At 50.2% G+C, this 25,422-nt stretch overlaps 1 protein-coding gene across 3 annotated transcripts in view; it reads left to right on the top strand.

Annotated features, from left to right (window-relative positions):
* Positions 1–25,422, top strand: part of LOC128120351 (kinesin-like protein KIF19) — a 52,954-nt gene that overhangs the window by 15,744 nt on the left and 11,788 nt on the right. For all 3 annotated transcript variants that reach the window (XM_052754222.1, XM_052754220.1, XM_052754221.1), the window contains 10 exons: positions 691–827; positions 1,620–1,745; positions 4,296–4,490; positions 6,333–6,485; positions 7,036–7,158; positions 9,121–9,271; positions 12,834–13,008; positions 14,734–14,908; positions 19,271–19,541; positions 22,485–22,606. In XM_052754222.1, coding sequence (XP_052610182.1) covers positions 691–827; positions 1,620–1,745; positions 4,296–4,490; positions 6,333–6,485; positions 7,036–7,158; positions 9,121–9,271; positions 12,834–13,008; positions 14,734–14,908; positions 19,271–19,541; positions 22,485–22,606 — 1,628 coding nt within the window. The remainder of the gene's footprint in view (positions 1–690; positions 828–1,619; positions 1,746–4,295; positions 4,491–6,332; positions 6,486–7,035; positions 7,159–9,120; positions 9,272–12,833; positions 13,009–14,733; positions 14,909–19,270; positions 19,542–22,484; positions 22,607–25,422) is intronic.

Genomic DNA, 25,422 nt, shown 5'->3' with positions numbered 1-25,422 from the left:
GGCCTCATGCATCCTAGGCTAGTACTCCAGCACTGAGCCTCATTACAGGCACCAGGGACCTGTGCTCTGGGCTTCCCCGCCCACACCTCTGAGAGGTGAGAATGTTCCTCCCTCACAGAAAGGAGTCAGGAAATGAGATAGCTGTCCCAGAGCACATAGCCATGGGGTGGAACTTTCCCAAAGCTAATGCTACATTCAACCCCAGCCTGTGTTTTTCTGCTCAGGAGGACCATGAATTTCTTCTCTGAGGTGATGAGTAAAGCTCAATCCGTGTTTGTAAACAGGAAGCATAGGCCTGTCATCCCAGTTCCTGGAGAGACTAAGGCAGGAAGCTCACAAGTTCTAGGCCAGCCTGGGCTATATAATGAGACCTTGTTTCAAATAAATTAGAAAAGGAGAGGAGAAAGAAAGGGCCAAGAATATACCAAAAATGCAGTAGTGAGTGCTTGACTGGTCCGAGGGCTACAGAATGAAGCCAGTTCTCTTCTCCCTGGGTGAGGGCTGGAACCCTGTCTGTGTAGGTGGGAACCTGGCTACTTCATTCATTCATCCATCAGTGATGTGCCAGGTTTAAGGGGAAGGCAGTTGGGGAGGGGCCAGTGGTGTCCCCTTCGAGAGAACACCCCCTGAAACCAGGCAGGGTATCAGTCTTCTTACTGCACAGCACATTTGAGCCCCACCCTCCTGCAGGTGCGGGGAAGACCCACACCATGCTGGGCATGGATGCGGAGCCTGGCATCTACCTGCAGACCCTCACTGACCTCTTCCAGGCCATCGAGGAGACCCAGGACAACATGGAATATAGTGTGTCTATGTCTTACCTGGAGGTGAGCCAGCTCTCCTGCCTCAGTTGGATCATCTGCAGAATGGGTACAATACTGACTACCTGTGTAGAATTCATCCTCAGGGTGTGAGCTCTCCAGCAGCTCAGGCTTCCAACCAGTTCTTTTAAAAATATTTTAGGGGGCTGGAGAGATGGCTCAGCAAGTAGGAGCACCGGCTGCTTTTCCAGAGGACTTGGGTTCAGTTCCCAGCACCCACCTGGCAGCTCACAACTGTCTGTGACTCCAGTTTTAAGTGATCCAACATCCTCTTCTGGCCTCTCAGGGCATTGCACACAAGTGTTGCCCAGATATAGATGCTGGCAAAACACCCATACTAATAAAATAATTAAAAAATAATTTAAGCTAGACATAGTGATGCATGCCTTTAATGTCAGCACTGAGGAGGCAGAGACAGGAGGATCTCTGAGTTGGAGGCCTGTCTGATCCACAGAGTGAGTTCCAGGACAGCTAGGACTATAGAGAGAAACCCTGTCTCAAAAAAAAAAAAAACCCAAAAAAAATCTTTTTAAAATTTATTTTATGTGTATGGGTGTGTTTTGCCCTGTATGTATGTCTGTATACCACTTGCTTTCCTGGTAGCCACAGAGTCAAAAAGGGATGTCAGATTCTGTGGAACCGGAGTAACAGATGGTTGAAATCTACTATATGTGCGTTCTGGGACTTGAACCCCAGTCCTCTGCAAGAGCAGCCAGTGCTCTCAAGCCCTGAGCCATTTCTCCAGCCTATCTTTATGATTCTTTGCTGCTTTGTTCCAACCTTTCTGTTCTGCTCCAGATTTATAACGAAGTCATCCGTGACCTCCTGAATCCATCTTCTGGGTTTCTGGAGCTGAGAGAAGATTCTAGAGGCAGCATCCAAATTGCAGGCATCACAGAAGTATCCACCTCAAATGCTCAAGAGGTGAGGGTCACAGCCCAGCCCATAAAGTTCTCCTTGTTCAAGTTTGCTGAGCAGTGACCAGCAGGCTGGTCCAAGCTGAGCTGTTTCCAAACATCTGGACTTGATCTGAGATCTCAGATCTCTGCAATCAACTATGCCTCCTTGCTGGTGCTCCAGGCAGACATCACCTATCGATCCTGTCAGCAAGTTTTCCTGCACTGGCTCCCCTGGTCTCCCTCCCTCACCTACTCCCCTGCTTCCCTTCCTTCTCCTTGTCTTTGTTTCTTTTTTTTAAAGACAAGGTCTTTCTATATAGTTCGGGCTGGGTTGGAACTTGCTATTAGACCAGGTTAGCCCACCTGCCTCTGCCTTCTTTTTTTTTTTTTGGTTTTTCCAGACAGGGTTTCTCTGTGTAGCTTTGCGCCTTTCCTGGAACTCGCTTTGGAGACCAGGCTGGCCTCGAGCTCACAAAGATCCGCCTGCCTCGACCTCCTGAGTCCTGGGATTAAAGGTGTGTGCCACCACCACCTGGCTTAGAGGACAACTTCTTTAAAAAGATTTATTTTTATTTCATGTGTATGAGTTTTTTTCCTGTGTATGTCTGTGCACCACGTGCATGGCCTACAGAGACCAGAAGAGGGCAATGGATCTCCTGGAACTGGAGCTATAGATAGACGTGGGCTGCCATGCAGATGCTGGGAATTGAACTCTGGTCCTCTGGAGAAGCATCCAGTGCTCTTAACTGCTGAGCCATCTCTCCAGTCCTCCATCTTGGGTTTTTTTTTTTTTTTAATTGGTCTAGAACTTACCAAATAGTATACTGGCTGCCCTGGTCATCCTGCTCTTTCCAGCACTGGGATTACAAACACATGCCACTATGTCCAGCTTTTTTTTTTTTTTTTTCATTGATTCTGGGATCAAACCTCAGTTCGTGCAGCAATCCCTTTACTAACAGAGCCGTCTCTTTAGCCCTGGATTTTGTTTTTGAGACAAGATTTCACACTGTAGCCTATAGCCTGGGATTCACTATGTAGCCCAGGCTGGGCTTACACTTACAGCAATCCTCCTGCCTCAGCCTCTCAAATGTTAGGATGACAGATATGAGCTACCATGGTCGGAATGACAGTGAGCATCTCAGCTTCCCCTACTCTTGCTCCATACACTGCAGTCCTAGCTCTGGTCCCTACACAGCAGGGGCTCAGCAGAGGGTGGCTGTTCCAGTTCTGTAGCTGCTTGTGTGGCAGAGGGGTTCACTCCCATTGCCAACCCCAGCAGCTCTGCAGCTGCCTGGAGTTGTACTTGAAAAGGTCAGGGCTGCTCTAGGCTCTGTGGAGAAGGGGTGAGTTGGGCTGGGGATGCAGCTCAGCTGGTGCAGTGCTTGCCTAGCATGCATGAATTCATGGGTTCCATCCCCAGTACTGTATAAACTGGGCATGGAGGCACACATTGCAATCCCAGCATTCAGGAGTTGGAGGCAGGAGGATCAGAAATTCAAGGTCATCCCTGGTTACGTAAGTGAGTTAGGTTAACCTAGATGATGTGTCTTAGTTGGGGTTTCTATTGCTGTGATGAAACACCATGACCAAAAGACAAGTTGGAAAGGTAGGGGTTAATTTGACCTATGGTTCCATATCACTGTTTATCATTGAAGGAAGTCAGAACTGGAACTCTTAACAGGGCAGGAACCTGGAAGCAGGAGCTGATGCAGAGTCTAGGGAAGGGTTCTGCTTGTTGGCTTGCTCAGCCTGCTTTCTTTCTTTCTTTCTTTCTTTTTTTTTTTTTTTTTTTTTTTTTTTTGGGTTTTTTGAGACAGGGTTTCTCTGTGTAGTTTTGGTGCCAGTCCTGGATCTCGCTCTGTAGACCAGGTTTGCCTCAAACTCACAGAGATCCGCCTGGCTCTGCCTCCCAAGGGCTGGGATTAAAGGTGTGCACTACCATTGCCCAGCCCAGCCTGCTTTCTTATAGAATCTAAGACCTCCAGCCTAGGGATGGCACCACCCACAACGGGCTGGGTGGGCCCTTCCCCATCAATCACTAGTAAAGAAAATGGCTTACAGCTGTATCTTTTTTGAGACAGAGTTTCTCTGTGTAGCTTTGCGCCTTTCCTGGAACTCACTTTGTAGACCAGGCTGGCCTTGAACTCACAGAGATCCGCCTGTTTCTACCTCCCGAATGCTGGGATTAAAGGCATGTGCCACCACCGCCCGGCTTATCTCATGGAAGCATTTTCTCAGATATTTTCAGATAGTGCTAGTTTAATGTCAAGTTGACATAAGACCAGCCACCACAGTAAGATTTTTGTGTTAAAAAAAAAAGGAAAAAAAAAAAAGAGATAGGTAAACCATTAGTGATGTCTGTTACTGGTAGAGAAAGGGCAGATTGGGTGCACATCAAGAATCTTCAATTCTACTAGTTGATTTAGCTAACTAATCACATCATGCTACAAACCAGAAATTGCTGCTATAAGAGTCCCAGCCCCAGAGCCACCCTTTCCCTTTTTCTTGGTTCTTTCTAGAGTGAATATGTGGCCACTCAGGTCTGTGACTTGCCTTTTTCTCCCTCTGCCCTCAGATCATGCAGCTACTAACCAAAGGCAACCGGCAGCGTACCCAGGAGCCCACAGCTACCAACAAGACTTCATCCCGCTCCCATGCCGTACTGCAGGTCACTGTGCACCAGAAAAGCCGAAGTGGCGACCTGGCAGAGGAAGTGCGCCTCGGGAGGCTCTTCATGGTGGACCTGGCAGGCGCGGAGCGTGCAGCCCAGGTACTGCCCCTCTGGGGTGCACGCACTTTCAGATGTCATGACTGTCTTTCAACTTGCTGTCTGTCACCCTCTGTCTTAGTGGGCTTTGGTACCCAGAACAGTGTTGGGCCCAGAAGAGGTGGCTGAGTCTTAGGTAATGAATCCTGCAAGCATTTAGTAAGGAAGGAGCCAATGCTTCTAGAGGGTTTCCCCTGTGGCAGGCAGCTCATCCTGCACCTACTGAGGGTGTCCCATTTGCTGCGTGGGCTCATCCTGGGCCTGGGAAGCTCCACATGTTGGGGTGACCCATGTAATCAGATAGCAGTATCCAGGGAGGCCTGTGCTTTCACAGCCTACAGAGCCTGTGGCAGGAATCTTAGGGTTGAGCCCAGACATGTCCTGAGGAGTTGGGTTAGAGTACAAGGAAAAGCATTTGGAGTTGCACACTGTGGGCAGATAGGTAGGTGCGCAGGGACCATGGAAGAAAAGGCTGTGTTGCCACAGCCCCTTTCCAGCTTGTGGGTCCCCTGGTTTTGCTGCTGTGCTTCCTGGATGCTACCCTGTGGCCCAGGCATTCCTTCAGGCCGGGGACCCAGCTCAGGCCTGGGCTAGAAGAGGAGTTGATTTAGGCCTTGGCAGACCCAGTGTTACCAGCAGGCGGCATTTCTCTGCCCCTCCAGTACACATACCAGGCAATGATGCTTGTAATCCCCATAGCCATAGCCTTCCCTGGCCAAATTCAAGCTTGGCACTGTCCCTGCTTTACTATACAGACTTGGAGGCGGCCACAGTGGTGCATGCCTGTCATCCCAGCGCTTGAGAGGCTGAGGGAGGAGGACCATGAGTCTCAGGCTAGCCTGGATGATAGAGCAAGACTCTATCTGAAAACAGAAAGAAGGGGCTGGGGACGTAACTCAGCTGGTGGAGTGTTTGTCTAGCACACATAAAGTCCCAGGTTCTATCTTCAGCACTGGGTAAAACATGTCTGGTCGTGCATGTATATAACCCCAGCACATGGTAGTAAGTGGGTATATAATCCAGAGGTGGACATAGGATAATCAGAAGTTCAAGGCCACCCTCAGCTACATAGTGAGTTCAAGGCCGACAACATTAAATCCAGTCTGTATGTCCATGCACCACTTGTGTACTAGTACCGTAAAGGCCAGAAGAGGGTATCTGATTCTCTGGAACTAGAGTGACAGATGGTTGTGAGTCACCCTGTGGATGCTGGGCTCAGATGTGTTTGCTGGCTTCTGCACACATCTTCACCTCCTCATTTATCTCATGCCATTGAACACTCACGATGGCCAGCTGCCTGCAGGTGTCCAGACGCATGGCCCACAGGGACAGGTGTGACTTACCAGAGCTTGCGTCCTATGGGGCAGCAGATGAAACAACCCTGGTCATGTGTGGAGGCAGGTGACTGCTACAGAGTCTGCTTCAGAGGAAATAAGTGGGGCTGTGTTGGAAAGATCAGGTGCTGAGGCCGTGGACTCTCAGAGAGTCATCAGGGGACCTGTGGGGTGTAGGGTAAGGGTTGGAGGTGGGGTACTTCCTAGGCAAAACCCACTCATTTGCATTTTGTTGTAAGCAGTGTTGTCTAGGCTCAAGTCTGTTGATTTCAGTTATCTTTCCTATGTCAATCAGCTCTATAGCTCCTGAGAATAGATGCTTAATACTCTACTAGTGATGTTCTGTCAAGGGGTCTCCAGGCCTTCGGACTTACGACCCTCAGTACCAGAGCAGGCAGGGCCGTTCCCCATCCCCCTGGACTTGGGTCCCCTCCCTGGGGATGGGGAAGGGAAGACAGCAGTAGGAAGAGACCCAGTCCGTGTTCAGCCTGGCCTCTCTGCTCCTGCTCAGACTCAGAACCGAGGCAAGAGAATGAAGGAGGGTGCACACATCAACCGCTCCCTGCTGGCCCTGGGCAACTGCATCAACGCACTCAGCGAGAAGGGCGGCAGCCGCGCTCAGTACGTGAACTTCCGCGACAGCAAACTCACGCGCCTGCTGAAGGTAGGTGCCCAGCTGGGGCTGGGCAGGGCCACCACCGCGGACAGTACCTTCCAGGAATCCTGCCAGCACAGAGGCTGAGAGCGAGCCCTGGAGACATCACTCTGTACAAGTCTGAGTATGTGGCCACTGCCTGACCTCCCATCACCCTCCTGAGTGTGGTCTATCCTCGCTCACATGCCCCTAGTAACAGGGAGCGCACTACTTCCCAAGGCACCAATCCCATCATGGGTAGCTGTAACCTGTGAAAACTTTTCTTTATACTGAGCTTGATGCTGCCTAGATAAATAAATAAGCAAGCAGCAAATAAATGTCCCCACATCTGCCCTCTTGGTCTAACCTGCTCTCATCAAAGCAGCAGTCAGATGGGGGGGCCTGGAGTAGGCACCACTTATCCCGTGAATCTGCTCCTCAGGCACTAGCCTCACTCTGGTGCCAGCATCAGTTGCCTTTCTTCCAGACCTCTGATGGACCTGGGGGAGGGCTGGGGCCACTGGTGAGGCAGGGATCCCATGGCTCCCATCAACCCAATTCTGTGGTTCTCACTGAGCAGGATGCCCTGGGAGGCAACAGCCGCACAGTGATGATTGCTCACATCAGCCCGGCCAGCACAAGTTTTGAGGAGTCAAGAACCACACTGCTCTATGCCTACAGGGCAAAGAATATCAAGACAAGGGTAAGTGAGTGGGAAGGATGGCCGACTTCAGTACCTAGACCCACATTTTAAAAAAAAAAAGCCAGAGCTGGGCAGTGGTGGTGCACACCTTTAATCCCAGCACTCGGGAGGCAGAGCCAGGAGGATCTCTGTGAGTTCGAGGCCAGCCTGGTCTACAGAACGAGATCCAGGACAGGCTCCAAAACTACACAGAGAAACCCTGTCTCGAAACTGCCCCCCCCCCCCCAAAAAAAGCCAGATGTGGCAACATGCATCTATAATTCTTGTGCTAGAAAGGACACAGACAGATCTCTGTGGCTGGCCTAGCCTCTTTGTCAAGTTCCAGGCTATCGAGAGACCCCCACCTCAAAAGAACAAGGTGAGCTGGGCATCATACTGCAGGCCTTTAAAGTCAACATTCAGGAGGCAAGTGGATCGATCACTGTGAGTTCAAGGCCAGCCTGATCTACATTAGGAAAACTCAGGCCAGCCAGGGATACATGGTGAAACTCAAAATTAATTAAATAATTAAAATTTAAAAACAAGGTAGATGGAGCCTGAGGAAGGACACCTGAAGTTGATTTCTGACCTGTACACACATGAGCACACACATGTACACCCACATGAACATGGATCCCCCCAACACTCACAGACACACAATCAGCGGTTGTAATAGTTACTGGTGGGGAGACTTCTAAAAAAAAAAATCCTGATGGATTATTTGAAATTTTTTATTATGGTAAGATATGCATGGAACAAATATTTTTATTTCAGTTTTTTGAGACAGGGTTTTTTTCTGTAACCCTGGCTGTCCTGGAACTTGTTCTATAGACCAGGTTGCCCTCGAACTCAGAGATCTGACTGCCTCTGCCTCCCAAGTGTTGGGATTAAAGGCGTGCGCCACTGCCGCCAGGCTTCATTTAGTAATTTCTTTATTCCATGTGTATTTGGTGTGCGCATGTATGCTTGTCATGGCAAGCACATGGCTGTCAGAGGACAACTTGTGGGAGTCAGCTCTTCTTCCACCATGTAGGTTCTGGGCCGACAGGCTTGGTGGCCATCACCTTTACCAACCGAATCACCCCTATGGCCACCCAAATTTCAGTTTTAATCACTGTGAGTCCGCGGCATGGTAGCCTTGGTGTAGTCACCCTGTGGTGCTACCAGAACTGTTGTCTCCCTTTAGAACTTACACACCTCACCAAACCTCAGCTCAGTCTCCATTAAATGCGCTCCATTCAAGACTCCCAGCCCCTCCCCAGGCCCTGGCTCTCCCACTCTGCTTTCCCAGAATCTGACTGCTCGGGAGGCTGCATGGAAACCAGTCACACAGAGTCTTCTTCTGTGTCTGGCTGAATGCGCTGAGCCCAGGGTTCTCAACACTCCTCTGTGCTGTAGCCAGCGTCAGGAGACCCTTTCCTCTTCTGAGGATGAACAGCACTGACATGTGTCCAACCTGCCCGGCCATGGGCCACACACATCCCAGCACAAGGCCCAACACATTCATAGACAGCATGATGTAGCCATGACGTTGGGTCCTCCCATCCCTGTGTTCTCATTCCATTCCTGCTGTGGTGGTAAGATACCCAGACAGAAGCAATCCCAAAATGAGAAATGACTCATAACTCCAGTTCACCACTCGGGGAGAATCGAGGCAAAGAGAGGAGCTAATGCTTGCTTGCTTATGCTCTGCTCCGTTTCTCCATTCTCATGTAGTTCAGGACTACCCCCCTCCCCACATACGTAGGGAATGGTGCTGCCCATGTGGGTATCATCAATTCACTTTTAGGACAATCCCCCTCAGACATGCCCATAACCCAGCCCAATGTAGATAATCCCTCTTTGAGACTCTCTTCCCAGGGTGATTGCAAGTTGTGTCCAGCTGACAAAGCCAGTCACCACACCCACCATGTCATCTCTCGAGCCTGCCCTTCAGGACACTTCTCACCATGCCTGACCTTAGGCACTTGTCCTCACCATCAGGTCAAGCGCAATCTGCTGAATGTCTCCTACCGCATCGCACAGTACACCGACGTCATCTCTGACCTGCGCAGGGAAATTGAGCACCTCAAGTCAAAGATTGAGAAGCAGGACAAGGAGAAGAAAAGTGACCCCAACGTCCTGGATATACAAGGTAGTGCCAAGTGCAGGCCTGTGTCTCCAGCGAGCCCTGATGGCTCAGTACCCTCTCGCTGCTAGTGCTCTGTGCCCAACATCCAGGTTCCATGGGCCCATTGCTTCTCCTGGCCCAAGTGCCAGGCCGTGGCCATTCTGATTATTTACACTCACAGTGACCGACTGACCCTGTCCAGGGCTATTGTTCTTGCTTCCCTGGGAGCCTCAGGCTGGTTCTAGTTTCTAGCCTACAAGATATGGGGACTAGACTATTTTATGGGGGTTTTTTGTTGTTGTTTTGTTTTTTGCGTTTTTTTTTTTTTTTTTTTTTTTTTGAGACAGGGTCTCATTGTGTAGCTCTGGCTGTCCTAGAACTTACTCTGTAGACCAGGCTGGCCTTGAACTCACAGTGATCTGCTTGCTTCCATATCCCAAGTGCTGGGATTAAAGGCATGCACCACTATATCTGGCTTGTGTGTGTTTGTTTGTTTTTAATTTCATTTTCTTTCTTTTTTGGGGTGTGTGTGTGTGTGTGTGTGTGTGTGTGTGTGTGTGTGTACACCTGTATACTTCTGCATGTGGAGGTCAAAGGTCAGTGTTAAGTATCTTCCTTGCTCTCTACCTTTTTTTTTTTTTTTAAAGGAGAAAACTATTATAGATTCATAGGTAGGAGCTTGAGATTTAGGCAGGGTGGTTAGCTCATGTGGCTGACATTCAGCTGCCTGGTAAATGAGGGAGGGGACCTTCCAAGAAATAATAAGGAAGCTAGAGCACCAGAAAAGGCATCTCAGGCTGTGACCAGCCTCCGAAAGAAAAGACAGAAGGAGAGAAAGAAGAGCAGTTAGACCTCGCTGAGTCAAGACTCAGAATAGCAGGTGAACCCAGCAGAACCTCAGAGGGCTCATAGGGACTGCCTTCTTTTAATTTTGCTTTTTGTTTTTGAGACAAGGTCTCTCTATGTAGCCTTGGCTGTCCTGGAACTCACTGTGTAGACCAGGCTAGCTTTGAACTCACAGAAATCCTCCTGCCTCTGCCTCCTGAGTGATAGAATTAAAAGAGTGTGCCCTGCCCTCTGCATCTGGCTCTTATTTTTAAATTGACTTTAAACTTTTTATTTATTGTGTGTGTATGGATGTTCTATCTGCATGTATGTCTGTGCCCCACAGGTATGCAGTGCCCAAGGAGGCCAGAAAAGGGTGTAGTTACAGATAGTTGCCAGCCACCACGTGGGTGCTGGGAGTCAAACCTGGGTCCTCTGAAGAATAGCCAGTGCTCTTAAATGCTAAGACATCTCTCGGGCCCCGATACTAATTTTTGAGACAGGGTTTCTCTCTAGACTTGGGACTTAGAAATTAGGCTATGCCGGCTGGCCAGTGTGCCCTAGGGATCCACTTATCTTTGCCTCTCCTGTGATTCAGCACTAGGGTTATAAATGGGTGCTATCACACATGGCTTTGGGGACTGAATTCAGGTTATAGAGAACTTGAGGCCAGCCAGGGAGACAAGACTCTCTCTCTCTCTCTCTCTCTCTCTCTCTCTCTCTCTCTCTCTCTCTCTCTCTCTCTCTCTGTGTGTGTGTGTGTGTGTGTGTGTGTGTGTGTGTGTGTGTGTGTGTTTCTCTCTGTCTCTCAAAAAAAGGAGGAAAGAAAGAAAGATAAAACCTGTAAAACTTGCAAAAACAGATTCTAAGGACGCCTGTGTGGATCTGGGAGGTGACCCAGTCACTGCCTGCTGTGGAAGCATGAGGACCTGTTAGGATTCTCAGCACTCACAGAAAAACCAGGTGCAGCAGGCTGGGTGTGTGGTGCACACCTTTAATCCCAGCACTTGCGAGGCAGAGGCAGGTGGATCTCTGTGAGTTAGAATACAGCCTAGCCTACGAGGTGAGTTCCAGGACAGCCAGGGCTGCTACCCAAAGAAACCCTGTCTCGAAAAACAGAACAAAACAAAAAGCCAGGCAGCACTGGGTGTCTCTAACCCCAGCACTGGGTAAAGGAAGGGTCTGAAGGATTCCTGGAGCTCGATGGCCATCTAGTCCAGCCAGTTGAGGAGCTGCAGGATAAGTGAGAGACACTGTATCAAAGCATAAGGTAGGGAGAGACTCCAAAAGACACCCAACATTGACCTCTAGTCTGGCATGGGCACATGTGACTGCATGCATGTACACACAGACCCGTGTCAACATTTACACAGCATATACACATATAACCCTCCACCCCCAAAAGGACATATGTACCAAAGTCAAGTCCATTAGACATGCACACATACCACACACAAGAGGTTTATAAAGATAAGTTTTGCTGTAATTTCCAGAGGACTTCTAAAATCAATAAAAACAAGCAAGCAGCCCAATGATTAAGAGGGACAAGATTAATAGACAATTCACAGAAGAATTATTTTCATTTTTATTTTAGTGTGTGTGTGTGTGTGTGTGTGTGTAGGTCAGAGGACAGCTTGCAGAAATTGGCTCACTTCTTCTACCATGTGGGTCCTGGGGATTGAACTTGCGTTGTTAGGCTTGGCTGCAACTACCCTTACCCACTGAGCCATCTTGCCAGCCATATAGAGTTCTTAGCAGCAGTAAACATATTGAAAAGTCTCAAATACTTTGGGAAACTGGTGTACACTGAAATAGCTCTCACTTCTTGGGCCAGCTAAAAAGTAAAGTGCTGGGGAATGTGAAATGTGTATCGAGTGGGTAATGTATCAATTAGACAACAATTAAGGTTTTCAAAGACCATGATATATACCCATCTGTCATGCTTCCACCTATCCATCTATGTGCTACCCAGCCAACTACTCATCCACATGCCTTTTCTCTATCCATTCATCCATCAACCCACCCATCTCCCCGTCTATCCATCCACCTACCCATCTCCCCATCTATCCATCCACCCACCCATCTCCCCATCTATCCATCTACCCACCCATCTCCCCATCTATCCATCCACCCACCCATCTCCCCATCTATCCATCCACCCACCCATCTCCCCATCTATCCATCCACCACCCATCTCCCCATCTCTCCATCATCCACCCTTCTCCCCATCTATCTGTCCACCCAAATACAAGTTCATCCACCCACTCATCTCCCCATCTATCCATCCACCCACCCATCTCTCCATATATATATCCACCCTCATATATATCCCTCCATTTATTCATCTATCCACTCACACATCCCTTTATCCACCCACCTATCTCCCCATCCATCCGTCTACCCAAATACACATTCATCTACCTACCCATCCCTCATTCATTCATCCCTCTGCCCTCTTATCTATCCATCCATCTACACTTCCGTGTATCCATTCACCCACATATTTATCCATCTGTCCATCCATCCATCCATCCATCCATCCATCCATCCATCCACACATCCATTTGTCCACACCAAAAGCCATCCATTTATCAATTTATTCACCATCAATTACCTACCCATTCATCCACCCACACATCTACACATCCTCTCACCCACACACCCACCCATCCTCCATCCATCCACACATGTCCATGGGCCATGGCTCATTTTAGTGAGTGAGCATGGAGTTCAGCCCAGCCAGCTCTCTTCCCTCCTGCAGTCACCATCCCCCATGATGCAGAGGAGGACAGTCGTCTACAGATGAACAAGATCCGGGCACAGCTTATTGGGGCTTTCAAGGAGCAGATGGAGATGCGGCGCAGCCTGGTGGAGCTGGAGAATACCAACATTGAGCTGCACATAGACATGTCTCGCCACCTGCTTACCATTGCAGAGTGAGTGCCCTGCTGCTGGGCATAGCAATCTCCTAAGGGAAGGGAAGCCAAGAAACAGAGGGGGCCACTGGTTGCTACCATCCACAGGTCCCCAAGAAAGCAGGCCCTGTCTCTGTTCCTCTCCTATTATGACCCTATTGGTAAGCTGGGCCAAGCGGGAGACACTTCTGGATCTCTTGGTGTAGCTAGAGTTTTCCTGCCTGGCCCACAGTCAGGACAAATCTCTGTCACCCGCCAGTCCCACAGTCTCTCAGACCCAACCAAGTAAACACAGAGACTTATATTGGTTACAAACTGTATGGCTGTGGCAGGCTTCTTGCTAACTGTTCTTATATCTTAAATTAACGCATTTCTATAAATCTATACCTTGTCATGTGGCTTGTGGCTTGCTGGCATCTTCACATGCTGCTTGTCCTGGTGGCGGCTGGCCGTGTCTCCTTCTGCCTTCCTGGTCTTCCTTTTCTCCTCTCTGTTAGTCCCGCCTATACTTCCTGCCTAGCCACTGGCCAATCAGTGTTTTATTTATTGACCAATCAGAGTAATTTGACATACAGACCATCCCACAGCATCTTGGACCTCTTATGACTGGGGTCCAGAGCCGACCCAGAGGGTCAGTAAATATTTTTTTTAAGATTTATTTATTTATTATGTATTCAGCATGTATGACTGCAGGCCAGAGAGGGCACAAGATCTCATTACAGATGGTTGTGAGCTGCCATGTGGTTGCTGGGAATTGACCTCAGGACCTCTGGAAGAGCAGTCAGTGCTCTTAATTAACCTCTGAGCCATCTCTCCAGCCCAGTCAGTAAATATTAACAGTCTCTCTCCCATGGTCCACTTACCCATGTGCCCCTGATCTGAAGGCAGAGTGACCCTGTGCAGAGACTAGCTGGGATGCCCACTATCCACACCAGGCGTCTTGAGGTGACAGGGACTCCAGTAGTCATTACGCTGGGACAGTGAGTGTCCCTCCAGCTGCCCTGGAGAGACCTGGACACATGGCCACCCACTCGGGTGATTTCAGACAGCACTGTCGCACTCAACCCCGTTGCTTCTTTTCACTCTCCACTCTTGCTTCACCCCATAGTTCCCCTCCCCTTCTCCTCCCCTCCCCTCCCTCCCTTCCTCTTCCTTTCTCCTTCCCGTCATCCTCTTTGTTTGGAATAGGGTCTTGCTATAGAACTCAGGCTGGCCTGGAACTTGTGACCTTCCTGCTTCCATCTCCCAGGTGCTGGAGTGACAACTGTAAGTCACCTCCCTTTGTGTGGTCACGGCCATCATCATCCTCACCTTCCTCCTCTCTCCTGAATTACCAAAAACCAAAACCCAATTCAGTCACAGTACTTGCCCCTGGCCAGGCACCTGCTTGCCAAGGCCTCCTCATTTTTCCCTCCTTCTCTGCCCTGTTTCCACAGGTCCTGTTTAGGCTCAATGTGTTACCCTTGCTGGCAGAGCCCAGCCACTCTCCTAGTGTCCCTGGTCACACAGCTGTCCCCTGAGGACAGCAAGGATCAGAGAGGCGTGTTTCCACAAGAGGGAGCTGTGGCTGGCTCTGTGGGTCAGGGGTGGATACATATGTGGATAAGATCATGAGGGAGACCCGATTGCTCTCCATTGTTTTCCCATGCCTGTGAGGAGACCAGCAGGCCTGTAGGGCTCTGGGTGTGAGATGTAGAACCCTCAGCTCAGGCGCGACTGGCCCCTGATACCTTGTCCTGGCTGCAGCTGGGAGCGAGAGAAGACCCACCACCAAGCAAACATGGACAATGGTGAGAAGGAAGAGGAGCCCGCGGATGCTGATGGAGAGGAGACTGAGGCTTCCGAGCCCCCAGAGGTGGCGCTGGCCAGAGAGGAGGTGAACCTGCTCTTGGCTGAACAGCGGAAAACAGCAGCCCTCAAGGTGAGGGAGAGGGATGTTCAGTCATGGGAATGGTGCTGATTATCTGAGCCTGGCAACCCTTGAGAATACCTGCCCATCCCATGACGCACAGCTAGCTATGTGGTTCCAGTCACCCGAGTCTCAGCCTCAGAGACACTGTCGAGGGCTGGGACATAGCTCAGTTAGCAGAGGTTTGCTTAGCAAGCACAAGGCCCAGGGTTCCATCCCCAGCAACAAGTGTGGTGCTAGACACCTGGAATCTAGCACTCAGGGAGTAGAGGCAGGAGGATCAGAAGTTCAAGGTCATCCTTGGTCAGCCTTGATGCATGAGACATTGTCCTTGAAAAAAAAAGGCTAGGCAGTGGTGGTGCATGCCTTTAATCCCAGCACTTGGGAGGCAGAGGCAGGTGAATCTCCAAGTTGGAGGTCAGCCTCGTCTACAAAGCAAGTTCCAGGACAGCCAGCGATACACAGAGAAATCTTGTCTCAAAAAACAAAAACAAAAAATAAAACAAGCAAACAAAAAAAGAGCTTTTTAAAAATGAGCTGTTTATGTAATAGCTAGCTAGTGAGTAAGCTAGGTTTAGGAAAATTACAAATGTCTTGCTTAAGGAAGCTTTAGAGGAAGGCCATTGACCAGAGCTGGGTGGCTCATTAGCTAAATGCTGACAGGTGTGTCCTAGAAAGCAGGCAAAGTGTCCAGTGAGGTCAATTGTTAAAAGCAGGCATCGTCTCCTTCTCTTAAAAGCTATGTGACCTTCATGTGATTACACCTACCCGCTGTAGTGTAGGCTCTGCCCGCACACTTCAAATGAATGATTAGATTCTCCACAGCTTTTAAAAATGAGAAAGATGGATGCCGTGAGCCTCAGGGGCAAATTTAGATATCAACAAGTGATAGAGTCTGCAGTGTGAGTGTCAGTCAGGAGTCTGCAGTGGAGAGTGTCAGTCAGGAGTCTGCAGTGTGAGTGTCAGTCAGGAGTCTGCAGTGTGAGTGTCAGTCAGGAGTCTGCAGTGTGAGTGTCAGTCAGGAGTCTGCAGTGTGAGTGTCAGTCAGGAGTCTGCAGTGGTGAGTGTCAGTCAGGACCCTGCAGTGTGAGTGTCAGTCAGGACCCTGCAGTGTGAGTGTCAGTCAGGACCCTGCAGTGTGAGTGTCAGTCAGGACCCTGCAGTGTGAGTGTCAGTCAGGAGTCTGCAGTGTGAGTGTCAGTCAGGAGTCTGCAGTGTGAGTGTCAGTCAGGAGTCTGCAGTGTGAGTGTCAGTCAGGAGTCTGCAGTGTGAGTGTCTGCAGTGTGAGTGTCAGTCAGGAGTCTGCAGTGGAGACTGTCAGTCAGGAGTCTGCAGTGTGAGTGTCAGTCAGGACCCTGCAGTGTGAGTGTCATTCAGGAGTCTGCAGTGTGAGTGTCAGTCAGGAGTCTGCAGTGTGAGTGTCAGTCAGGAGTCTGCAGTGTGAGTGTCAGTCAGGAGTCTGCAGTGGAGACTGTCAGTCAGGAGTCTGCAGTGGAGACTGTCAGTCAGGAGTCTGCAGTGTGAGTGTCTGCAGTGTGAGTGTCAGTCAAGAGTCTGCAGTGGAGACTGTCAGTCAGGAGTCTGCAGTGTGAGTGTCAGTCAGGACCCTGCAGTGTAAGTGTCAGTCAGGAGTCTGCAGTGGAGAGTGTCAGTCAGGACCCTGCAGTGTGAGTGTCAGTCAGGACCCTGCAGTGTGAGTGTCAGTCAGGAGTCTGCAGTGTGTGTGTCAGTCAGGAGTCTGCAGTGGTGAGTGTCAGTCAGGAGTCTGCAGTGGAGACTGTCAGTCAGGAGTCTGCAGTGTGAGTGTCTGCAGTGTGAGTGTCAGTCAGGAGTCTGCAGTGGAGACTGTCAGTCAGGAGTCTGCAGTGTGAGTGTCAGTCAGGACCCTGCAGTGTAAGTGTCAGTCAGGAGTCTGCAGTGGAGAGTGTCAGTCAGGACCCTGCAGTGTGAGTGTCAGTCAGGACCCTGCAGTGTGAGTGTCAGTCAGGAGTCTGCAGTGGAGACTGTCAGTCAGGAGTCTGCAGTGTGAGTGTCAGTCAGGAGTCTGCAGTGGAGAGTGTCAGTCAGGAGTCTGCAGTGTGAGTGTCAGTCAGGAGTCTGCAGTGGTGAGTGTCAGTCAGGAGTCTGCAGTGTGAGTGTCAGTCAGGAGTCTGCAGTGGTGAGTGTCAGTCAGGAGTCTGCAGTGGAGACTGTCAGTCAGGAGTCTGCAGTGTGAGTGTCAGTCAGGAGTCTGCAGGGGTGAGTCTGTCAATCAATAAAAGAACAAATAAGCAAAAAGCAAGGTTTTAAGTGTCTAGCTTGAGGCCGGGTCCTGGGGCTTTAAGGAAAACTTGGCAGTCCTGTGCCCTGAGCTAAGGTCTGAGGGGAAGAGACACAGGTATGACTTGTCAGCACAGCAATAGTCACTGGGACAGATGCGAGTGGGCAGATGTGGGGCTGGTTTTTTAGCTAAGGAGTTGAGGGGAACTGAGGAGGGCTTCAGGGGAGTCTGGATGGAGTTGAGGAGGACAGAGGGGAGCCTGCTTGGGAAGGGCTTGGGAGGAAGGGAGTGAAATCAATCCCAGATCAGAAGGAAGGTAGCAGAACACATCTTCCACAGCTGTTATCTACCCGTCCCTTGGGGACCAAGACTGTGGGCATGCAAGGCAGCCCCACGTGACTCTCTGGGGGCCATGTGGAGTCAATTGAGTGGTGTGATAGTTTCTTTGCTGAGTCACCTGAGCAGACTCCAGTATGAAGGGATAAATGTTGCTGGGCAGGTGTTTGATAGGAGTGGTCAGCATCTCCATCAAGTGCACACACACACTCGTGGGTACAGACACACACGGAAACAAGCGTATATCCACAGCTGTGGACAGAGAGCTGGGGCCTTGCCTGGTGGGTGTGCAGAACTGGGCTACAGGCTATCGGTGGGTCTCAAGGGCTTCCAGCTCATTTTCTACAGGGTGAGCAGTTCAGCAGGCCTGCAGTAGACAAGCTGGGCCTGAGCTCTCCCTGTGTCCCCTTGCATGCTGATGAAGAGAATCAGCTTGTGATATGGGAAACGCCGGCAGCATGTCACAGCCTGAGGTGGGTGGCATTGTTTCCTGGTACTGAAAAGGCAGTTTGCCAGGAGGAGGGGTCTGCCATTCCACAGCACACATGGCCCCATGCAGAAGTGCTGGAGAGGTTCAGGAGATAAGAGAAGTGGGTAGGAAAGGTGTCCAAGAGCCCCCACTGTGGTTTCTGCAGGAAGGAGCAGATGGGTTGGGTAGATAAGCTGGCATTTCTGGGGAGATATGAAGTGAACAGTTGCCCCCAGACTGGGGCAGCACTAACAGCCCATGACTCACTCAAGGGCTGGGAATGTGGCTCAGTTAGTTGGTAGAGCTCTTGTCTTGTCTGCACAGAGCCCCAGGTTCCATCCCCAGCACTGCAGAAACCGGACTCCTAGTGGTGCACACCTGTAATCCTAGCACACTGGAGGCACAAGAATCAGGAGTTCAAGGTCATCCTCAGCTACGTAGTGAGTTTGAGGCCATCCTGGGCTATGTGACTTTGGCAAAAAAGAAGGGGAAAGGAGAGGAGGAGGAAGAGGAGATAGACTTACCCAAGTTTTGCTTGAGGAATGGAATGAGTTTAGTAGGGTTCTCAGGGGCAGTGTGCTGCTAGAATGGCCGCATTTTCTGCAGTTGCCAGCACCCTGCCTACCAAGCTCCCATAGTTTTCTTTAGAAAATATTTATGTTTTATATGTGTGTGACAGTATATGCACATGAGGGCAGGGGTCTGAGGAGACCAGAAGAGGGCATCGGATACCCTAGAGTTAGCGTTTCAGGTAGTTGTAAGTCACCCGGTATGGGTAATGGGTACAGAACTTACATCCTCTGCAAGAGCAGTATGTGCTCTTAACCGCTGAGCCATCTCGCCATCCCCAAATCTCCTGCATTATATGGCTCTGAGACTACAGAATTCCTACACACTTAGGTCATAGTTCAAGGGCACAGTCCCTAGGGAAGGCATGGCTGCAGGAGCATGAGGCAGCCGCTCACATGGCATCCAGTCAGAAAGCAGAGAGACGGATTCTGGTGCTCAGCTCACTTTCTCCTTCTTATTCAGTCCAGGACCCCAGTCCAGGGAATTGGTGTGTCCTATGTCTAAGGTGGGTTTTCCACCTCGAATACCCTAATCAACATAATCCCTCATTGGCATGGCCAGAGGCTACCTGGTTCACATCATAATTCACATGTGTCTTCTCGGTAGTTCTAGGTCCTGTCAAATGGACCTCATCAGTATTAGCTCTCACGGTGGCTCATCGTTAGGGCTGATGGCCACGTGTCTCATGAGGCTGACTAACTGGCATCAGTGCTTGCCCTGAGCTGTCTGTCTCCCACAGGCTGGACTAGAGCAGCGCCTGGCCCATGCCAAGCAGAAGGCCTCACAGATGGAGAAGCTGCTGCCCAGGCAGGTGACCAGTGAGGACCAGCGGGAGGTGCTGCAGCTGCTGTGCAGGGCCCACCAGCTGGAGGTGGAGAACACAGAGCTGCAGGCCGACAACCTGTGCCGCAAGAACCTGCTGTGCCAGAAGGACTTCGTGATCCAGCGCTATCACCAGCACCGGATGCTGTGCGAGCAGGTCATCCAGGGGCAGCGGCAGCTGATGAAGGGTGAGGCCAGCTCGGTGTGTGAGATCAACTGATACCGCATTCTAGAAAGAGAATCCACAGGACGAGGGCCGGGGAGATGGCTTAGTCAGTACGGTGTTTACTATACAAGTGTGGGGACTTAGTTTGAGCCTCAGAACTCATTAAAAAGCTGAGTGTGGTGGCACATGCTTGTAATCCCATTGATGGCCAGATGGGAAATGGGGACAGGTGGGTCCCTGGAGCTGGCTGGCTGGCTGGCTTAGCCTATTTGGCAAAGTTCCAGGCTAATGGGAGGGAGACCTTGTCCTTAACAAAGGGTTGACGGTGCCTGAAGAATGCCACCTGAGGTTGTCCTCTGACCTCTACGTACACACACACACCCACACACACACACACACACACACACACCCCCCCACACACACACACAAGATGGAAGGGCTTGGAAACATAGCTCATTGGTAGAATGCTTACCTAAAAAGCCTAAAGCCCTGAGTTTGATTCCCAGCACCACAGGTAAACAAACGCTTTGTCTGAAAACATAGGACAGTCCCCAAGAGTGTAGCACAGACACTGTCCTGCCACCATCCTGCTTACTGTGGCTGGCTCCCTGTACCCGATCCATCCCTCTCATGCTCCCCACTTCTCTCTTTTTCCTCCATCTCTTCTTTCTTCTTCCCCAGGGTTACATTGCTTAACTCAGACTGTCTTCAAACTCATAATTCTCCTACCTTAGCTACCCTAGTGTTCAGCCCCAGCTTTTTTGTTTATTTATTTAGAGATAGAGTCTCACGTGTAGCCCTGGCTGGCCTGGGGCTTGCTGTGTAGACCAGATTGGCTTGAAAGTCACAGAGAACTGCCTGATTTTCTCCTGCGTGCCAGGATTACAGGTGTGCACCACCATGCCCAGCCTTGTCTTCATTTTTTTTAAACTATTTGATTTATTTTACGTGATATGTATATATGTGTGTGTTTGTGTGTGTGCACATGTACATATGGGTGCATGTGTGGAGATCAGAGGCCAACATCCAGGTGTCTTCTGGAACCACATACCACCTTGGTCTTTGAGTCAGAGTCTCAGAGTCTCACACTGAACCTGGAGCTCACTGAGTAGGCGAGCTTTGCTGGCCAACAAGCCCCAGGGGTCTTCCTGTCTGTCTGCCCATTGCCGGAGTTAAAGTCACACACCGCCATGTCGTACTCTTATGTGGATACTATGGACCCAACTGAGGTCCTCATGCTTGAGCAGCAAGCACATTCCCACACAACCGTCTTTCCAGCTCTTTCCTTCTCTCTAAGATTGGATCTCATTTTGTAACTCAGGCTGTCCACTAATACATAATCCTCCTGCCGCAGGTCTCTCTCAAGAGCGGGGACTCGGGTCATTTTCCTGGCTCCGTGGTTTTACCTGTTTGGGATATTTCCTGTGACTTCAGTCATACGCTGTATGGTCTTTGATGTCTGATTTCTTTCATTTAGCATAACATTCCTTGGACTCATTCATGTTGTAGCAGACACCATAATGTCATTCTTTTTGTAACTGAGTCATATTCCACCACATGGACAGCCTGTGTCTAGAAGCTCATCTGTGGGTGGTGTCCCCATCTACAGCTATTAGGAACAACACTTTGGAGAACATTCATGTTCAGTTTTTCTTTCTTTCTTTTTCTTTCTTTCTTTCTTTCTTTCTTTCTTTCTTTCTTTCTTTCTTTCTTTCTCTCTCTCTTTCTCTCTCTCTTTCTCTCTTTCTCTTTCTTTCTTTTTTTAATTTATAGAGACAGGGTTTTCCTGTGTAGCCCTGGCTTCCCTAGAACTCACTCTGTAGACCAGGCTGGCCTCGAACTCAGAGATCCACCTACCTCTCCCTCCCGGGTGCCACCACCACCCAGCCATGTTCAATTTTCTGCGTTACACTTCTTTTAGTTCTTTGGGGAATATGTACCAGGAGTTGGCCTTTAACTTTCAGCTAAACTTTTATTTATACTTTGGGACCATTATCAGTCTTTTCTCTCTCTCTTTCCTTCCCTTTTCTGTTTTGGCAATTCTGGAGATGCCAGGCAAGCACGCTACCACTGAGCTACATGTCCAGCCCAATACTGTTATTTTATGATTGAAAGGAACATGTCAGCACAGCAGAAAAAGATTTGTTTGTTTGTTTTCAAGACAGGCTGTCCTTGAATTTACTCTTTAGACCAGGCTGGCCTCGAACTCAGATCCGCCTGCCTCTGCCTCCCAAATGCTGGGGTTAAAGGTGTGCACCACCACTGCCTAGCCAGAAAAATAATTTTAAACTTCAGGTGGGGTATAGCTCAATGGTAGTGTTTGCTTAGCATGTTTGACATACAGGATTTACCAAGTGTAATGGTGTACACTTTTAATCCCAGCACTCAGGAGGCAGAGGCCCATAGATCTTTATAAGTTTAAGGCCACCCTGGTCTATATAGTGGGTTCTGAGCCAGCCAAGGCTGCACAGAGAGACTCAGCCACCCCCTGCCCCACCAAAGACCCCGAACTCCATCTTCATTACCACATACACAAAAATCATCATAAGAAATCCAAATCTAGCTAGGGTTGCCACCTAGTTGGTGGAATGCTTGCCTAGCATTCATGAAGCTCTGGGTCCAATTCCTAGCACTGTATAAACCAAGTATGGTGGCTCACACCTGTAATCCCAGCACTTAGCAGGTACAGGCAGGATGATCAGAGGTTCAAGGTTATCCTCAGCTACATAGTGAGTGCAAGGCCAGCCTGGGCAACATGAAATCCAGTCTCAAAAAAAAATTAAGTTAAAATGGATGGGAATATAAAAGACAGTATACTGGAGAAGAAAACTCCGTCCAGGAAATTCCTTCCCTTCAAACACTCCAGGAAGGGTGTTGCCCTTTTTGGCACATGGTAGTGGTTTTCACCTGGCCTGAGGTGGTGTGCTGTACCACATTCTGATGGCTGCTCTCTTTGCCTCCTCAGACAGTGGCATTTCAGCCCCGGAACCTCTGGAGCAGCAGTACCGACTGTACCTCCGGGAACTGGGCGAGGGCACATTGGACCGCCTGCTGTTGCAGCTCTCGGTGATGTCCAGCTCCATCCAAGTGAGTCTCACTTCCCCCACCTCTGGCTAAGGCCGCGATCAGCAACATCCCATGATTCTTTGCGCTAGGCCAGCCTGTGCTGTGCACCAAAGAACTGGGGAAGGTAACTAAGGAGACATGTACCAGGTGCCCAGGGTCAGTTCCAGGTGGAGCGTAGGGACAGGGACCAGCACCAGCTAGGGAGATGGCTCAGTCAGTGCTTACTGGGCAAAGATAGGGACCTAAGGCCCTGCACACACTAAAAAAAGCCTGTCACCCCAGCGCTGGAGGGACAAAAATAGGTGGCTCCCTGGGGCTCACTGTACAGCCATTCCTGCTGAATTGATGAGCCCCAGGTTCAGTGAGAGACCCTGTCACAAGAGAAAAAAAAAAACAAGGAGGATGATTGAGGAAAACACCCAAAGTCTACCTCTGCCCTCTACATGATGCACTGTTCTCCAACATGTGCACGCACATATGAACATGTATATACACATACAAATTCATAGTGCACACATGTACACAGGGGAGGTCCGCAGGTCTAACTAGCACATCATGTCCAGTGAGCAGTAGAGCAGGGTCTACTAGAGGACTAGGTGGCTCTGGGTGCTGTTCCCTGGGGTCAGGCCGCCAGTGCTCTTTCTCTGATCATGCCTCTCATCCTTGGCTATCCCTGAAGAATCTGAAGTGGGTCAAGCTAGTGGGAGGGACTCTCGGATGCATCCTGCAGAGAACCCAGAGAGATATTTGAATGTTCTGGCCCTCCTCTGGGTTCTTGCAGGCTCCTGTTGGGAGGAGCCGTTTCAAATTCTCTCTCTCTTTCTTTTGGTTTTTTGAGACAGGGTTTCTCTGTGTAGTCCTGGCTGTTCTGGAACTCACTCTGTAGACCAGGCTGGCCTCAAACCCACTGAGATCTGCCTGCCTCTGCCTCCCGAGTGCTGGGATTAAAGGTGAGCGCCACCACCTGACTTGTTAGAGTATTTGGGGAGAATCAATTGAGACAGAATCTAGTACATAACATAGGCTGGCCTAAAACTTGCAATCCTCCGGCCTCAGCCTCCCAAGGGTTAGGATTGCAGGTGTGACCACTATACCTGGCTCTAATGTTTAGCAGTTCTAGGTTCATGGCCTATTAGAGTTCCCCTCGACCCCCACCCCAGTGGGCAACTCGCCCGTTATGAAATCTCTCTCCAGAGAGGGTCCGGTTGTTGCCATCAGTGGGCCTGTATCAGCCCATCATTGTCCCCTCAGGACATAGTTTACATTTCATTTCACTCTTGATTCCTAATTCTGTGGGTTTGCACCAACAGATAAAAATGACCATTGTAGGACCACACCAGGCAGCGTACCTGACCGAAACATCTGATGCTCTGCTGTTTTTCCATCCCTCTCCACTGGTTCAGAACACCAGGGATCATTTGTGGTTCTTGTTGCTTTGGGATGCTGGAGATGGAACCCAAGACCTTGTGAATGCTAGACAAGCACTCTACCCCTGAGCCACACCCTAGCCCCTCACTGGGGATTCTAGGCAGGAGCTCTACCACTGAGCCACACCCCAGCCCCTCACTGGGGATTCTAGGCAGGTGCTCTACCACTGAGCCACACCCCAGCCCCTCACTGGGGGATTCTAGGCAGGTGCTCTTTCACTGAGCCACACCCCAGCCCCTCACTGGGGGATTCTAGGCAGATGCTCTACCACTGAGCCACACCCCAGCCCCTCACTGGGGGATTCTAGGTAGGTGCTCTTCCACTGAGCCACACCCCAGCCCCTTACTGGGAGATTCTAGGTAGGTGCTCTACCACTGAGCCACACCCCAGCCTCTCACTGGGGGATTCTAGGCAGGTGTTCTATCACTGAACCATGCCTTCAGCCCTTCATTGGGGGATTTAGACAGACACTTTGTCATGGATCTAATCCCCCATGGTTTTTGTTGTTTAGATATGTGTGTGTGTGTGTGTGTGTGTGTGTGTGTGTGTGTGTGTGTGTGTGTGTGTCCCTGCCATTAGAGTTATGGGGTATTGTGAGCTGCCAGACATGGGTCCTGGGAACAAGACTTGGTCCTCTGTAAGAGCAGCAAGTGCTTTTAACCCATGAATCATCTCTCCAGGCCACACATCTGAGTTTAGTGCCCATGTCTTTTTCCAGTCTGCAGTCCAACATGGGATCTGTGTTTCCTTGAGCCATTGTGTCTCCTTCATCTTCTCAATCTGGAAGAGTCCTTAGCTTCTCTGCCTCCCATGCCTGACACTTGAGGGTGCTACTGGGCTGCTCTGCAGAATGTCCCTTACTTGGGGCTGGACTGGCATCTCCTCATGATCAGCTTGATGAGCTGGTTGTAAGGATCACACATGGGCAGAGAGGGCACAGCCTGAGGCACAGAGTGTGTCTGATTAGCCTGGACTTCTGGGTTGAGGCAGGTGTTACTTGATTCTCTTTCTCCATAAGTGTGAGTGTGTGAGAGAGAGAGACACTCAGGATGCTGGGGATGCCATTCAGTCTTGTGGGTGACTCTGTCCCTGAGCCCTGCCCCCAGCCCTACTGTTCTTCTGAAAGGACCGTCTCTGGCACATAGAGACCACACAAGCGTTTGGCTTCTGTGAAACTCTTTGCTCAGGACACTGGGCTCTGGTTCTCAGCAGGCAGTGTCTTCTCACAGCACAGGGCATCCCCTCACCCATGCCTGGGCATCTCTAGTGTCAGCCTCTTCAAGCAGATGCTCAGGGTGCAGGAGCAGTCTCTGGTGTTCTCAGCAGCGTGGCTAAGTGGACCAGTGGCAGGAGACCATTTGGCATAGGTCCCACGGTGAGCCTTTACCCTACTCTCCAGTGTCATCACA

This window comes from Peromyscus californicus, unplaced genomic scaffold (genome assembly GCF_007827085.1).
Source record: "Peromyscus californicus insignis strain IS unplaced genomic scaffold, ASM782708v3 Scaffold_2__1_contigs__length_46816999, whole genome shotgun sequence".
Classification (NCBI taxonomy): domain Eukaryota; kingdom Metazoa; phylum Chordata; class Mammalia; order Rodentia; family Cricetidae; genus Peromyscus; species Peromyscus californicus.
This window is presented reverse-complemented; position numbering and strand designations above follow the sequence as displayed.